Genomic DNA, 17,801 nt, shown 5'->3' with positions numbered 1-17,801 from the left:
AATCAGTAGGACTAGATGAAAATTGCGAATTAATCTTCTGCAGGTTCATTTAGAATCCTATACCTGATAAATGTGACTCCTGAAATCAGTCCTCATATTTATTCCCAGATTTGATGGGCTTCTCTGCCACTCCTTGGAAACATGTAAGCAGAACCTGGGACGGAGAAACCATCCTTGAATATAGAAAAGAATGTGGCACCGGCTGGGTAAAGATCGTCCAGATCACGCTTCTGTTCTCCAACTGGTCAGTAATGGGACCTGGGCATGACTTTCCTGTCTCTAGGCCTCAGCTTCTTCACCTGGCAAGTGGGGCATCCTGAGGACCTACCCTGTTCTCACAGTCCTCCCTTTTTGCTTCTATGTGCTTCTGTGCTTCCACCTTGCCATTTTTCTTTTGTGTCCAATTTTTTGTTGTAGCAAGCACGAGAAACGGAATGTCTTCACTGATACCAGGGATTTAAAAGACCTTTATTAAAAAGGGTAAAAGTCGAGAAGGCACAAAATAAGAAAATCCCTGTGACCTGTTCTTATGGAGGCATGAAGCAGCTCTTCTTAAATGAGAGACTTGGTTGGGTTGCTGTCTTCCTGAGTGAGACCTTTCCTGAGGTGGGTGTGCTGAGATTGCCCATCCTGAGAACCACTGGTGTATACTGAGGGGTGGGACAGGTTGCGTCAGGGGAAGCAGGGCAGGTGGGGGTTGTGTGAACCGAGAGCCAGTGCATGTGTGAGGTGATCAGTTGTTGTTCTGCTTGTCATCAGCTGGGAATGTGGGCTCACTTTTGCCAGATTTCCCGAGTTTGCAAGAGAAGCTGGAAATATTCTGATATTTAAAAGTTGGCAACTAATTCAAATTTTTGATAAATATGGTGTGAGTCAAACAAAATATGTTTTGGGGCTGAATCTGGCCTATGTGCTGTTCATTTGCACCCTCTGCTGTATACAGGGATGTCTTCTTGAGGCCTGGGCTTGTAGTATATAGTAGGTGTGCAGTAAACATTTGTAGAGTGAATATGACTCCTGGTGGCGAATGGCTCACAGCCCGCCTAACCGTTAAATGGAATTCTCAGAAGCCACACAGAGACAAGTAACAACCTTTGTGTGTTGGATTCAGAGCCCACTAATGGGCTGGTAAACATCTATAATATTTATACCCTGATAAGTGTCCATCTAGTTGTTAATAGTTCTGTGAAATTCAGAATAGCCTCTCGTTGGGAAACTAATTCTCACAAGAAAAAATTTCCCCAGTGGGGACAAATGAACTTGAAAAAAATTTTTTTTTAATTAAAAAAGGGTATTTTTAATCATGGGATCATCGTGTTAAAAAGGGAAAAAAAACCCCCACCTTTACCTATGGAGGTTTGGGCACCACTGATGGGAACAGCGTATTACAGCAGGGCAGGTGGGTAGCTGTCTCCCTCCTGAGCTTACCAGTGGCCTGGAGGAGGAGCTAGCCCTGGGGCAGTTGGCAGGAGGACTATGTTGAGGGCCAAAGGGGCAGGACAGGGAAAGACTTTTGACATGGCAGCGTGGGCAGAGAGCTGTGGCTCTGTCGAAAGTCTTCTGAGGTGGCCTCACTTGGAGTCTTCCACATTCCTCTGAGGACGGTGCCGGGAAACACTGGAAGACAAGAGTCACATTTGCTCCGTCCCCTCCCAGCCCAGACACAGACACCTGGCAGGTCTGGGCACATCTGCTGCTCAGCTCAGCATTGGAGCCTGACTAAGCCGCGTTGAGGCCAAGCTGCGCGCCCCCCCCCTTCCCCAGCTGCCTGCTGGGGGACAGGCTGGCTTGCCACAGGCCTGGCCCAGGTGTCGCAACTTCTTCCCTCTAGCCCCTGGGCTGCTCCCTATTGCGAGGAAGGAGATGAGGCCATTCCAGAGGTGGCACAGGGTTTTGGTGGCAGAAAACTGTTACTGTTTCTCCACCTCTCACACAAGGTCAGGGATTGAGGGGACCAAAATGCCCTGAAGGTCCTGCTACACCAAGGGGAATGCACTGTGTCTTGCATTTGGGGTTTTGGTAGCCAAGACTGCCAAATCTCAAGGAGGGGGATGTCAGTAAGGAAGAGTGATAAATACTGTTGTAAATTCCAACCTGCAAACAAACCCAGGCCTGATTCTAAACGGCTTCCCTGAGTGCGTCTGACAGTGATGCAGTTTGTGAGCATCCGTGGCACCCTCTGCAATCAGGAAAGAATATTCATTTCTGACGCGGACAGATTGAAGGCTTATGATGGTTCTTTCAAGTGTAATGCTTGGAGAAAACATTGCAAGTTTGGCCACCATTGTTTTGATATGTCTGGGATGCGTGAAGTTAGCTTCTCATTTATTCTGTCCTCCATGGCCTTTAAACAATCAATGACAGTCATAAGAAGGCTGTGGCCTGCCTTCCAAACAGCTCATCCTCTCTTCACCAAGGCAGTGGAAAGAAAATATCACAGGTGGACTCCTCCCTGGACACTTTATTTAGTACTACAATAGCAAGTCTGAACTCAAGGAGCTCTATTTCTATGTAAAGTGTAGAAGAGATACTTAGTTGTTGAAAATCCCTTAGACTGGCACTTTGCATATTGAGTCGATGAATTTGGAGTGGATTTTATCAGGACAGGACAGTTTTGGGAGGCGGGTGAACATGTGTCAGAAGAAAACTTTTAAGGTTCATTATACCTTGGAACATGGCATCTTCTGCAAATTTAACAACCTATTATTCAAGTTGAAGGAGAAAATATTTGGGTTACTATAACTGAGAATTCCAAGCTAGGTCATATTGCTTTTGGAAATTGGGAAGAAAGGGTTAGGGAAGATGGACTATAGGATGGACTTTAAATCATTCTCAATTACTAACTGATAGCAAACTTCTAAAATATTTCTTTGGGAGTTTCAGTGTATTCTTAAGGGAAAAGAGAGCTATGAAAAAACAAACTTAGAGTTATGCATTTTATGATTTTGAAAAAGTAAAACCATCTTTAAATTTGATTTATTAAATTTAGAGGAAATAGATTCCTCTTTGCAGCCCTCATTTCTGATACTGAATAAAAATTAATTAGTAATCCAGAATCTAGGCATGAAAAAGGATTGCAGCAGATACTATGCTGTGATTGCCTCCTCAACCTCCATTTCATTCCTTCTAAAGCATGTCGCAGCCATTTCTTCTGGGTGGGTACCCAGCCCCAATCCCACAGGTAATTGGTTCAGGTGACCCAATCACAGAGTTTTTCCTGGTCCCAGGGATTGGTTCCAGGGTAGTCCAATGAGCTCAAAGCTCAGGACTTTTGTTTGATGGTCATGGGAGGCCAAGTTCTTCTTTCCCCATAGGCATGAAGAAGGAGACATGTAATCCCCGATGTTACCTGCAGCTTGAGTAGAGTTGAGAGAATTGTAGGGAAATTCAGCTGAAGCTTTGATCAAACCATGCGTGAAGGCTTCAGCCTTCTTAGATTTGTGAACAATTAAATCACTTTTATAATTTAAGCCAATTTGAGATTTTTCCCCCCTTATTTTCAATGGAAAGCTTCTCAGCTGATATAGATTTTTTTTATAAATTTATTTAATTTATTTATTTTTGGCTGTGTTGGGTCTTTGTTGCTGTGCGCGGACTTTCTCTAGTTGTGGCGAACGGGGGCTACTCTTCGTGGCGGTGCGAGGGCTTCTCATTGCAGTGGCTTCTCTTGTTGCGGAGGACAGGCTCTAGGCACGTGGGCTTCAGTAGTTGTGGCACACGGACCCAGTTGCTCTGTGGTGTTACATTCAGTTTTACTGGAAGATTATTCTGGGATAAAGGATAAATGAAATACCAAGTGCCCTATGTGGATAACAGTCTTTGTTCATTCTTTCACTCTTAGATGACCTTGGTGATAGACGATTAGGAGAGAATTTCTGAACACAGGCCCTCAATCCACAGACCCTGGGCAAGTGAGGAGATCCTTCTAATTAAAGCACATTGATGCTGTAGTCATGATTATCTCCTTGATCTTAAGTAAAATATTTTCCAGAAATGCACTGACCACATACTTTAGTTAGTTTTTTAATTTAAAATTTTATTTATTTATTTATTTATTTTGGCTGTGCCAGGTCTTAGTTGTGGCACGCAGGATCTTTGTTACAGCATGAAGAATCTTTAGTTGTGACATGCGAACTGTTAGTTGAGACATGCATGTGGGATCTAGTTCCCTGACCAGGGATCGAACCCCGGCCCCCTGCATTGGGAGCACAGAGTCTTAGCCACTGGACCACCAGGGAAGTCCCCACATACTTTAATTTTTGAAGAGACTTTTCTTCTTGGCTTTTGAGATTCAGAGGGTAGGGACTGTTGACTTTTACTGTTCTAGAACAGTGCTCTTCTGTATGCAGTCGGTGCTTCTTAAATATGGGCTTACCTATAAAAGTATATATGAAGAGATTTAAAAACGTACTCCTGACTTGTAGCTTCTTAAAAGTACCTTCTTGTAAATGGCATAATTGAAGTCTTCTAAAAATGTAATTGCCAACTGCACTTGGGAATCCACTTTGTCAAACTGTGGCTTCTAACACCTTGTGTCTGACACCAAATCAGTTTTGATACCGACGTTTCCCAGAGGTGTGGTTTTAAATCCTCAAGTTACAACACAAGTTTTAACAGGCCAGTTTTGTCTGTTACCAGGAGTTTAGTAATTAACAAAATGCCCCGGTACTAATGGTTTATCAAAAGGTGAGTCAGTAAGTAAGAGACATTATACAGGAAAATAGACCTGTATGCTTATGAAGGAACTCGTGTAAGGAGCATGCCAGTTACATGTTATGCTCAATTTGGACCCAGTCACTGAAGCTCAATCTAAGACTTCAAAGGGAGACCAAAATCAAGCTCTGGGCATAGATCCTATATATTAAAATCTACTGACCTTCATAACGTCCATTCTGGGATTCACACACCTCAGAATCATTTTCACAGCTGTGGGTATTTTGCAACAGCCTTTGTTACACACCTTCTAATAAAAGTTAGTGGTTTTCTTGGAAGTCTGAAACAGAGGACACAACAGCCAGTGAGTAACCTGCAAGTAATGCCGTGGTGACAATTTTGCTTTGTTCTGTGGGAGTGTAAGAAGCCGAGTCAAGACACCGATTGCCCTCGTGAGTGCTGGGAAAGGAAGGTCCACACGCTCCAAGAGGGGAATGTTCTCTTTATCTGAGGTGGCTGCCAAATCTTAAATACTAAAACATGTAGGTGTACTTGAGTAAAGAGAAGGCACGGACATTTCAGAGATAACGTGATGGAAGGAAAGGAAAAAGAGGAACTGGTTTACTGGGTAGAGGTGTAAATTTACCCCTGTAAAGGTAACCTGTTTTAGAACCTCGGCGTCCTCAGATCCTGACAGAAGGGTCCACACACGTCCTCATGCTTGTGTTTCTGCAAAGCAGGCTTTCTGCCTGAACCTCCCCTCTCACTTTCTCTCTTCAGGACACCCCTAATGGATTGCAGATGTCCCATTTGGTTAGAAACACGTTTCAGATACATCTGCCCTTCTTGCTTTTATGCAAAAAACACCTGCAAATCTTTATCTTTGGTTAGATTTACCACACATTTGAAGCTTTGAAATTTTGGTCCAGTGGGAAAGAGAAGCATGTCACCACCCTCCTTCTTCTTCAGTTGGATTCCATAATGGACAATAGCCTTTGGGGGAGATGTTTTCATTTTTCTTTAAAGATAAGAGTTGGGAAGGCTTTAACAGCCCAGACCTACTCAGCTGAAGGCTAATTAATTTCTTTAAGCCTGTAGAGTCTATGGAAAAATCTATGGTGACTGTGGGTGGACAGCTATGGTGCGTGTGTGTCACTTCCTGATTTTCTGAATCTTAGCAAAGAAGATGGGACCACAGCACCTGAAGAAGAGAGAACAATGAAATGTTGGCAAACTGGCGAGGATATGGTTACAGGACCAGCTTCCTGGAATGTGCCTTGAAAATGCATGTGTTGTATTTCTAACAAGTGAGTCCCTCTAGGCCTCAGGGAAGGTTTTTAGCCACTCCCTTTAGTCATTCAACTTTAAGATATTCCATCCCAGCACCCAAGGGATGACAAATGCCACTTCAGTAGTTTTGGGATAATAAAGTAATAAAATCATGAGCTGCCTCTGGGAAGGTTGAGAAGGAAATCCATATTCAGTGTGGTTTTGTAAGGAGGTGGGAAGCATTGGCTAGCTGAACACTAGCTGTATAGCTTTGGGAGCCTCAGTTTTCTCAGCTGTTAAGTGAAGAACGTAGATTAAAGTCGTTTGTTTATTGCACAGTAATTATTGATACTGAGTGCCTTCTATGTGTCAGACACTGTACTGGTGCCTGAGGACACAACAGACCCAGTCTCTGTCCTTGTGAGCAGCCCCTCAGCAGAACTGTCACCTCCTGGTCACTTCCCATCGTTCACCGCTGACCCTGGGGATTGGCTTAGAACTTTCCACCCCAACTGGACCTTCATTCATTCCTGGATTTCAGTGTTCATGTGGTCTGCCTACCCAGTAATCTGACCCTACGATTCTTGGACCTCCTCGGCCTTCAACTTCTCTTCCCTTTCTCACAACTTTGTTCACACTTCAGTGTATTTTGAACTTATAAAGACCTCTAGTTTCCTGACTCTTCTATTTCCTCTATCAGTCTCTTCCTGGCCTCTGTCTCTTACCTGTGGAGTAAAAACCCCATTTCTATTATTCAAATTACCGTCTCCGGTAATCCATAACTCCACGGCACCACTATCCTTTTGCAGCATCCAACAACCAAATTCTAAACCTGGGTCAGGGGACTTCTCTGGTGGTCCAGTGGTTAAGACTCGGAGCTTCCACTGCAGGGTGCATGGGTTCCATCCCTGGTCAGGGAACTAAGATCCCACATGCCGCACGGCGCGGCCAAAAAATAAAATAAAATAAAATTCCTCTTTAAAACCTACCCCCCCCCGGATCAATACTATAATCAGCCTCCTCAGCTTCAACATGCAGACTGAGCATTGATGGAGAAGCAAAATGATGGTGGGGTTGGTGTTACCATCGATACCAAGTCTCTACCCCAGTGCCCCATTTCCATGGACAACTCCCCTTTTTTCCCCCTCAGTGATTTAACCAAAATATATTTAAACACCTGTTTTATTTTACTTTTTAATTTTTAATTCTTTCTTCTCTTTCTCTCTCTTTTTTTGGCTGCACCATGCAGCATGCGAGATCTTAGTTCTCCAACCAGGGATGGAACCCATGCTCCCTGCAGTGGAAGTGTGGCATCCTAACCACTGGACTGCCAGGGAAGTCCTAAACACCTGTTTTAAATCTCACCTCCTCCAGTCTCAGAGGATGCTGTTCCTCTTCCTTCCCCCACCAAGTGCACCCTCTGGGGTTCTATTAGTGATAATCTCTCTCTATTGTATCTTCAATGTCTCCCTTTCAGTTAGTTCTTTTGGGCCTAGCCTATAAACATTTTAAACTCTCTCCCACTTTAAGGGGAAAAGAAACACGATTACAGTGAACTGTTATATCGATAGATTCGTCCTTCCAAGTCTCCCACTATTCACACCCTCTTGTAGTCCCCTCCCACGTGGACTCTAGGCTTGACCATGTAGTTTGCTTTGGCTAAAAGGTCATTAGCAGGTGTGATGCAAGTAGAGGTTTGGCAACACTGAGCTTATCTCTCTTAGATTACAATAAGTTCCCTACATACGATCGAGTTCTGTTCTGAGAGCGCGTTTGTAAGCCCAATTTGTTCATTAAGTCCAACAAAGTTAGCCTAGGTACCCAACTAACACAATCGGCTATGTAGTACTGTACTGTCATAGGTTTAGAATACCTTTCACACAAATAATACATAAAAAACAAACAAAAAATAACGAAAACATTTTTAATCTTACAGTACAGCACGTTGAAAAGTACAGTACAACAGATGGCCCTTCTTAGCAGTACCAGCTCCATCACCGCTGCTTTTACGCTTGCTTCCAGACATCCTGGGCTTGAAACAAAGATACTGTACTACTGCATTCTATAGAGTACTGTAAAGTACACAAATGCGCCACCACTTGTAGAGGATGCATGCACGTGACAATGTATGACAGACACGTGAACTAACTTACGTGATTGGACCTGCGAACGCACGTTCCCATCTTTGAAAGTTCACAACTTAGAGGCTTGTATGTAGGGGACTTACTGTATTCCCTTTTGGAGCCCAGCCACCATGTTGTAAGGAAGTCCAGACTGTCTTGCTGGAGAGAATGGCCACATGGAAGAGGCCCTGTAGAGTGACTGACCAGTTTGGGAGAGAGGATCTGAGACCATGTGGAGAGAGAAGCCTAGTGTCCCAACTAGCCCAAGCACATGACCCACCCATTGAATATAGCCCAAGAGTGACCGAAGGAGAGACCAGCAGAAGAGCTACTGCATCAATTGATAGAATCCTGAGAAATAACAAATCCTTGTTTTAAGTCATAACCTTTAGAGTGGTTTGGTGTGCAGCAGTAGATATCTGAAACAACCCTGAGAAACAAAAAAAAAGAACATTCCCTTGATCTCACACCTTCTCCACTCTTTCTCTTCTTCTTGTCCAAGCTTTTCAAAGTAGGCTACACTTGCTGCTCGCTTCCTCGATTTCTCATCTGATGGGCATTCTTCAGCTGTCCACACCACTCTCTGCTGTATTAGTCTCTGTGGACCACAGTTTCCCTGAGTTCCATGGCATCTCATGCTCCTGGTTCTCCTCATTCCTCTCTCACCAGATATTTTCTGTGTCCTTCATGGGCTCCTTTTTCTCCACCTGCATTTTTCATGTTCCTCAGTCTCTGTCCTCAGCCTCCTGTTGTTTATACTTCACACTCTGCCTCCTTTGGTTTAGACCCTACACATACAGTATGAAAAACCATCTGCACTGTCTTAGGCCTGTAGACCATTGTGGTGCATGGTCGTTTTTCATAAGCAAGCTTGTCTCCATTGCCTCCACTCCTATCTCTTTTGCCTGGAATAACCCCACCGGCTGAGGTGGAACACTGCTCCCCCCACCTCCCTGTTGGCTAATTCCTACTCTTCCTTTAGGCTTGGTTTAAGCTCACTGTCCTCCAAGAAGTCTTTACTGAGAGCCCTCTGTTTTCCTTTTCCATGCTGGGCTAGATGTCCCTATTCCATGCTGTACTCTACTCTGAGAATAGATTTCCTTTGCATTTAACACATTTTAATTGTTTTTATATCCCCCCCCACCACACACACAATTAGACTCTTTGCTCCTCGATGACAAGGACCATATCTTACTGATTTAGTATCTCCCAGGGTTTAGCATAATGCTTGGTGTATCATCTTTGCCCAGTAATAGGTGTTCAGTGAATGATTGTAGAGGGACTGAATGGTAGAGTTAATGTCCTTTGGAGTTCCATTCCATTTTAGGTTTTCATATCTCTATTTGTAAGGGAAATTGGCCTGTAATTGTGTGTATGTAAGTCAAAGAAGTTTGGAGTCCATGGACATGTTTATTTTGTAACATCAGTTGGTAGCTTCCCATTTTTCCCAGTGCTACATAACATGGAAATTATGTTCCTCTAAGATTTGACAGCATTCACCTGTGTATTCCCTTATTCCTGAAATCTGCTGGTAGGGGTAGAGAGGTATTTTTAATAGTTTTTTTTTAATATTTATTTTCTTTTATTACTCTTTTCAAGTTTTCTGTTTCTTCTGCTTTCAATTATTTTATTTATTTTTAGGGAGAACTATCCATCTAGTTGCTATTTTAAAATTAAATAACATAATTGTGTGCAATGATATAATAATTAAAAATATAGCTATTGTTATGTCAATTTTCTCAATTCTAATTTTGTTTCCTTTTCTCTCTTAATCAGACTTGTCACTATATTGTCTATTTTATTAGTTCCTTCAACAAGTCACCTTGTTTTATTTTTATTATTTTCTTGATCTAATTTTTCTTAGGATTCCTTTAGTGTTCTATATCTAGAACTTTAAGTTGAATGCTAAATTCTTTAAAAAAAAAATTTCATGCTACAAATTCAACTCTGAATATATCATTAACCACATTTGCTGTATTTTCTTATGTAATATATCCATAATTATTTTTTTCGGGATCATCTCTTATTGTACTATTCGTATTTTTCTTTGAGCCAGATGTTAGGTAAGGCTTTCCAGTTTATTAATGCCTTCTTTTTTGGTCTTAAACTTTACGCTTTATCACTTTACTACACTATGATCAGAGATTATAGCTAATGTAATTTCTATTTGTCTGTGTGTGCTTTAGGGTTAGGGCTTGGGAATCTTGAAAGGCTGTTTGGAGAGTGGTGCTGACACGTGGATTGTCTAAAATAAAAGGGGTTAAAAATACTAAGGTAGAAAAGGTTACATCAGTCAACTTTTCTTATGTCCTGTACTTCCCTCATTGTTGCATTTACTATCCTGTGTTATAATTGCTTGTTTGTATTTAATGTCAGATTGAATCAGGCTTGTTCATCAGGTATCCCAGTAGGGGCTCAATAGATATATTTGTTTACCAAATAAGTAAATATTGTTAGATTCTCTTTTTTAAACCAGCCTGAGATTCCTTGTTCTCCAAAATGGTACCTGGTCTAATTGCTATACTTGCTCTGACTTAAGAGATTTCATTTCACGCTTTCTCAGTGTTTCTTTGCTATTTTCATGCTATTTCAACACACAAAATATGTTCTGTTTACTTTTGGCTATTTGGAAGCCAATCACCATATTGTTAATCCTAGTAATAATTTTCTTGAAACATTTTATAAATTTTTTGTTCTGTACTTAATCAAAGCTGGTATCTTTTGACTCCCTTTGATGGAAAAAAGAAATATTATGCCCTCCTGGACTTCCCTCTTCTTTCTCTTCCTCTTCCCATTCTTCTAAAATCTAAAATATAATCAGACAATACAGGACTTCCCTGGTGGCGCAGTGGTTAAGAATCTGCCTGCCAATACAGGGGACACAGGTTCGATCCCTGGTCTGGGAAGATCCCACATGCCGTGGAGCAACTAAGCCCGTGTGCCACAACTACTGAGCCCGTGTGCTACAACTACTGAAGCCCACGTGCTTAGAGTCCGTGCTCCACAACAAGAGAAGCTGCCGCAATGAGAAGCCCGCGCACCGCAATGAAGAATATCCCCTGCTCGCCGCAACTAGAGAAAGTTCACGTGCAGCAACAAAGACCCAGCGTAGCCAAAAATAAATAAATAAATTAAAAAAATAATAAAATATAATCAGACAATAGGTATGATAGTTATATATTGCCGTGTAACAAATTATCCTAAAATTTAGTGGCTTAAAATAACAGACATTTATTGTCTCATAGGACATAGGACACGGCTTAGCTAGGACCTCTGGCACAAGGTCTCTAATAAGACTGCAGTCAAGGTGTTGGCTGCGGCTGCAGTCATCCCAAGGCTTAGCTGGGAGAGCATTTGCTTCTCACTCACCCATGTGGCTGTTGGCAGGCCTCAAAAGATCAACTTCCAAGCTCACTCATGTGACTTTTGGCAGGCGCCAGATCCTGGCTGGCTGTTTGCCAGAGTTATCAGTTTCTCGCTACATGGGTCTTTCTATAGGGCCGCTTACAACAACATGGTAGAGCAAGCAAGAGAGAACAAGAAATGGTGAGCAAGGTGGAAGGCAGAATCTTTTTGTAACCTAATCATGGAAGTGACATCCCGTTACTTCCTCTCTGCTTTGTTAGAAGAGTGTCCCTAGGTCCAGCTCACATTGCAGGGTAGGAGATTTCACAAAGACCTGATTACTGATTATCAGATAATAGTGTATTCTTTCCTTTGAGGTTTAAGAATACATGAGGATGTGTGTTAATATTGTTTCCTTTTTATTGATCTTATCTGGGATAATCCAGGGAGTCCTCTTGATTTCCAATGTCAGGTTTTTTTCCCTCCAGATTCTGCTTTGATATATCCAAATTGAGCTTTGATAATCAATTCTTAACCAGCTGTTCATTCTTTATCAGGAACGTTTTTTTCATAGTTTGGCTATCAGATCTGTGTTCTGTTTTTAATATCTCTTGTCTTCTTTTGTTTCATTTAAAATATTTTATATTGATTTATTCTGTATTTGGTATATCATTCTTGACATTATCATCTATTTGAATGAATAGATTCTCTCTAGTTTTCATTCTGCTTTTATTACTTTTAATGAAGACCGAATTTCAGCTGTTATGGGTATAATTTTGTTGCATTCTTTTTATGCTGACCTGTTCATTGACTGATGTAATGAATTCTTTTACATCATTGGAAATATAAAGCAGCTTTATCTTCAAGTTTACCTACTTGAGGAGGAAGGGTTTCCCTTGGGGTCTTACATATTCTTTAGTGCTGCAGAATTTTTTCATAGGTCCCATGTTTCTTCTTCCTTTGAGTTTGAGTTTTTCTTAAAGTCTTTACTATGTTTGGAAGACTTGAGGGACTGGATTGCTTAAAAACCCACATCCCATGATTCATTTTAACATGGAGAGCCCTCCCTGGGACTAGTGCCAAAGGTTCAATCAAAAGGCTGCCAATGACTCCCTTAGGAAGTTCCTGGATCTGAAAATGAAGGATAGACCAGGAATAGCTGAAGGTTAGCTAACCTAAACCTTTCTTGGAATAAGACTGGAGTATAAGGCAATCAATAGATGCAGGTTACTCATTCCTCCTCTGCTGAATGGCTGAACAAAGAGAATCTAGGGCAGACCAATTGCTTTCTTATTAATGCTGGTGAATTATTTCTTTGTTTTGGCTCATGTTTCAACACTTCCTCTTTATCTTATGCATCTTCAGGTAACTTCTGGCCCAAACTTACAGTCAACAGTTAATCTACCAATACATTTTCCCCTATTTTGGGCTCTGTTTCTTTGTTCATACCGCCTTGCCTCCCTTTGGGTTCACTCTTCTTCTTGCTGAAGTAAGCCCTTTGGTAGTCTTTCCAGTGAGGATTGTGAATGGCACATGCCCTTAGACTTTGTAAATCTGAAAAAGCCTTTATTTTGCTCTGACTCATAAATGGTAGTTTAGCTGTGCGAAGAATTCTGAACGGATGGTTGTTTATTCCATTAGAAGTCTTCTGGCTTCTGATACTGTTGATGAGTGGTTCACTGTTGATCTAACATAATTCTGTTGCAGGAAATCTGTCTTGCCTCTTACACAGCTATAATTTTTTTCTTTTTATCCCTGATTTTTTTTCAGTTTCATAAAGATGTGCCTAGGAATGATTTATTTTAAGTTATCCTGCTCAATTTGATGTGCATTTCAATTTAAGGAAAAATTCTCAGCCAGCATTTCTTCAACTATTGCTCTCCTCATTTTTTCTATTCTCTTACTCCAGACTCCTGTTAAACGTATGCTGGAACCTCTCTTCTGAACTGCTCTTTGTTATTTATCTTTATCTTTCTATGCTCAATTTGGGTAAATTTCCTGGTATTATCTCTCAACATTCTACTTTTCTTTTTGTGTTCAATATAGAAGAATATATTTTACATTAATAAATATATTTTTCAATTCTAAGATTTATTATAAGTTCTTTATCATATTCCCCTGTTCGTGTTTCATTTCTGCCTATTTTGTTTCATAACTTTTTTGTTCTTTTCTTTTATTCTTTTATGGTTGTTACTCATTCATTTAGCTCTATGAAGACCCTGAAACAGTCATCTTAAAATCATTTTCAGGTAGCTATTTTATTGTCATTTCATCTGGATTGAATTCATCTACTCACTGTTCATTTAAAAAGAGTGGGGACCAGATACAGTTATCACTGTATAAAACTGAGATTAAGGTGGGACTCCCTTACCCATTAAAGAAGACTGAAAAAAAAAGTAGACTAAGACTGCTTGCTACCTCTTAAAAAAGCCACATACTTATGGAGGTGAGAGAAGCTCCACTTAGCATCCAGGACCTGAGAAAAGCCATGTCATTGCTCAGTGTTTGGATCTGTGTGGTTCTGCAGTGATCCTGGCTTTGGTTGCCCATCTCTTACGGGGTACTCGTGAACCCATCAAAAGTACCACCGCTTACTACTTGTAAGCTTGTATTTCTGATAAGTATATAATCCGTGGAAGTGCTTATTTTCTTTTTGAGCATGATTATACATTTTTAGTATTCTGTTTTTACATTTTATCTATCATTGTCATGTGGTTAGAGTTGGAGAGGGGCTTAAAGTGTAAACTTAACTCAATTTTGACTGTCCTGCTTCCAAATGTATAATCTATATTAGAAGTTCAGTATCGGTTTCATGTCTTCAGTGTCTCTACATTTCAATAGGTGTTCTGATTTCCAAGAACAATTTTATAGTTCACTTACAGCAAGCAAGCGTTAGATATGATTCTTTAATTTTGAATTTCTATTTTATTACCTGTATTGAAAATTACCTGTATTGAAAATCAGGCGGTATGCACAAAGTTATCTCCAGCTCACAGTTCTTGTTTATACAGATTTGGTTGGTTCTCTCAGGCAGAGATGTTTATTGATGACTTTACTCCTGGCCCAGTGCAGTCCCGGGGCCTGGGGGCAATCAAATGCACTAGACATAGGTCAGCAGAGGCCCTCCCCACAGAGGCTCTGCACTGCAGTGCAGACTTACATCATGCTGTGTCCACCAAACGTCTGTGTAATGGCCAGAACGAAGTGATAACATGGAGGGCAGGGGGTGGTGTCCCTGCCAATGACTGGGGAAAGGATTTGAGGTGTTGCTTACCCATATTGTCTTCTTTCTATCCCATAGTCACCAAGGAATACTTGCAGCCTCTCTTTTCTGCTTTCTCGGCCCCAGGGTGAGTGTGTGTGTGTGCGACATGTGTCCTCCCCCACACTTGTGTACCTGTAGCTACAAGATATAAACTTTTCAGACAGCTGCCTTAAACCCCTATTGACCTGCTCTAAAGGAATAACTGTCTAGGGTTTAACATGAGTTTCTGGGAGCAAAGAACTGAAGGGTATTGGGAGGGAAAGGGCTCTAAGGCTCATACTAGGAGATAAATCCAGACTCCGGTGGCCAGTGGACAGAGGATTACAGTCTGGTTGTATGAGAGCCTCTAGGATCATGCAGCCAAGAGGACTGGTCCTACTCAGCCAGCCTGTGTGTATTCTGAGACAGATACTGCCACAGAGTGAAGAATGCCTGGGGAAATGTGGCCTGGAGAACTAGCAGTTTATCACTCCTCATTCACTCACGGTGGTGGTTTAAGGTGAGAAGAGTCAGTACGTAAAGTCAGCAACACCCACCTTAACACTTGTACTATGCACAAGATCAAGAAGGGGGGGCTTCCCTGGTGGCGCAGTGGTTGAGAATCCACCTACTGATGCAGGGGACACGGGTTCGTGACCCGGTCCGGGAGGATCCCACATGCCGCGGAGCGGCTGGGCCCGTGAGCCGTGGCCTCTGGGCCTGCACGTCCAGAGCCTGTGCTCCGCAGCGGGAGAGGCCACAACAGTGAGAGGCCCACATACCACAAAAAAAAAAAAAAAAAAAAAAAGAAGGGATTTGTTTCATATTACTAAATTCTGGGCACATTATATAAATTTTATTTCCTGTATTGCTCATCTCATTATATTGGAGTTCTGATAAACGACTCTCCTTCTCAATACTTACCCCTGTTACCAGAGTACACTCTGCTATTTTTATTCTGTTCTGTTCTGTTCAGAGTTCATTGTATTTTTTAAAAAGTCTGCAGATGTACATCAACAGATGAATAGGTAAACAAAATATGATATGTATACCATGGAATATATTTCACCTTAAAAAGGATGGAAATTCTGTCATGTGCTACCACGTGCATGAACCTTGAGGACGTTATGCTAAGTGAAATAGCCAGTCACAAAAAGACAAATACTGTATGATTCCACTTGTTATATGAGGTACCTAAGAGGGTTCAATTCATAGAGACAGAAAGTAGGATGATGGTTGCTAGGGGATAGGGGAGAAGGAAATGGGGCGTTGTTTCATGGGTACAGAGTTCCAGTTTTGCAAGATAAAAGAGTTCTGGAGATGAATGGTGGTGATAGTTGCATGAAAATGTGAACATACTTAACACTACTGTACTGTATACTTAGAAATGGTTAAGATGGCAAATTTTATGTTATATATATTTTTTCTAACACACACACACAACACAGTGAGGTAATTATAACAAAGCAAGCGGGCTTCTATGGGAACATATAGCAGGGGTACTCTGCCTAATCGGAAGTTGGTCAGGGAAGTCTCCCTGGAGGAAGTGGCCTTTAAGCCAAGACCTAAGGGATGAATGAAGTTAACCGTGGAAAGGTGTGGAGGGTGGGGGTTGAAGAAGGCTCTAGACTGTGAATAGGTTAAGCAGCCACCTCCCAGCCCTTATCAAATGGGGTGTGGGTTACTACAGTCAACTGGCTCCCTGCTTTCAGTCTCTTTCCACCTGCACACTGATGCCAGATTAATTTTTCTAGAACACCACCTGGATCATGTCACCTCCTACCTTCCTGGGTAATCCTTCCAGAACTTTTTCCTTTTTGCCTGCTGAATAACCCTTTTGCCTGGCACTCAAGGCCCTCTTCACGCGGCCTCACCCTGGCTCTGCAGCCTTGCTTTTCCATTACTTTCCAGTGTGAACTCTGGCACCAGCCATGTTCCTCTGTTATTGTTCCCCGAATGCAGCTTATTAGTTCCTGCCTGAGCACCTTTGCTTAGGACATTTCTCCTGTCAGGAACACCCTCCCTTTTCTCCTCCATGTCCTGGTGCATTTTGTTCCTTCAAGCACCATCTCGAATCCTTCCACTCCCCAGGGATCATTCTCTTTCTGGATTCTGTAACATGTTATTTAGCGTTTGCTTTCTTGTCCTTTAACTTCACCCCTCCTCTCCCCCACCTCTGCACACAGTACCTGGGAATGGAGTCTTACTCGCAGTAAGTCCCTAGTGTTTAGCGCCACATCCAAGGGGCCCAAACAACACTTGTTGGTACGTAATAGCCATCATAGCAGTTAGTCCTTAGGGTCAGCGGCTTATCACCAGCCAGTGGGAGCTGGCAGACTGGAGGCTGATGTCCAGCAGGGAAGCAGCCTGTTTACGCTCAGCCCTGAGCCGGGAGCCCACCTCCAGCACCATTCCATCTACTCCTGACATTCTTGAGCTGAACATCCCCTGACCAGGCCCTCCAGATGCTTAACAGGATTATCTACCTAACAGTGCAGCCCTCCCAGGCAAGTGACTTTATCCAGGGAGAGGCAGGGGCAGTAACAAGCAAAAGGCACATTTTCCTAAAACCCAGAGGACAGAGTTTGGGGCCGGGGCTGGTGGTGGGGAGGGCGGAGGAATCAGGTGGAGGCCCTGGTTTAACTCAGGAGAAAAGCCGCTTTCACAGACTGTAGTTTTGCACAGCAACTCACTGCCTAGCTATTCAACTGGCAAATGCAACCATCTTCGTGGGCCTGAGCGGGGGAAGTGGGGGCATAGAGTGAGGAGGCGTGGGGGTTGGGAAATCCACCTGGATGCCATCAGTCTTGCCAGAGTAAACAGAGCTGACAGGAGTGCTTGCCGGCAGCCTGGTACAGGTTAGGGGGGGTCACAGAAGCGGCCTGGTGACCCGCCTGCCTTAAGGTAGAGACGCTCTGGAATCTGTCACAAAGGACAGAGCTGAAAGCTCATTCCTCGCTGAATGAACTCGTTTCCTGACATTCCACACAATTGGGAGTGCGTACACTTTTAAAATGTTTTAAATGTAAATCTGAGCTGGGATCAAATACACACATTTAAAGCAAAACAAACAAAAAAGATCTCCCCCACCAACCTCAAAGTGGGACCCATATTATAGATGTCACTTGCAATAAAAAATAATTTTTTAAAAGCTCTCTCTTGGTTTT

At 42.4% G+C, this 17,801-nt stretch overlaps 1 protein-coding gene across 3 annotated transcripts in view; it reads left to right on the top strand.

Annotated features, from left to right (window-relative positions):
* The window catches only part of SH3GL3 (SH3 domain containing GRB2 like 3, endophilin A3), a 285,361-nt gene that overhangs the window by 3,354 nt on the left and 264,206 nt on the right, over positions 1 to 17,801 (top strand). For 2 of the 3 annotated variants that reach the window (XM_027089203.1, XM_027089207.1), the window contains exon 2: positions 109 to 244. In XM_027089203.1, coding sequence (XP_026945004.1) covers positions 191 to 244 — 54 coding nt within the window. In that variant the 5' untranslated portion in view covers positions 109 to 190. Of the gene's footprint in view, positions 1 to 108; positions 245 to 17,801 lie in introns of those variants that run through there. The other variant, XM_027089206.1, reaches the window with a different exon arrangement.

The sequence above is a fragment of the Aethalodelphis obliquidens genome, unplaced genomic scaffold (assembly GCF_003676395.1).
Source record: "Aethalodelphis obliquidens isolate GAN/ISIS:26980383/991018 unplaced genomic scaffold, ASM367639v1 scaffold65, whole genome shotgun sequence".
Lineage (NCBI taxonomy): Eukaryota > Metazoa > Chordata > Mammalia > Artiodactyla > Delphinidae > Aethalodelphis > Aethalodelphis obliquidens.
The sequence above is the reverse complement of the archived record's forward strand: the minus strand, read 5'-3'. Positions and strand labels throughout refer to the sequence as shown.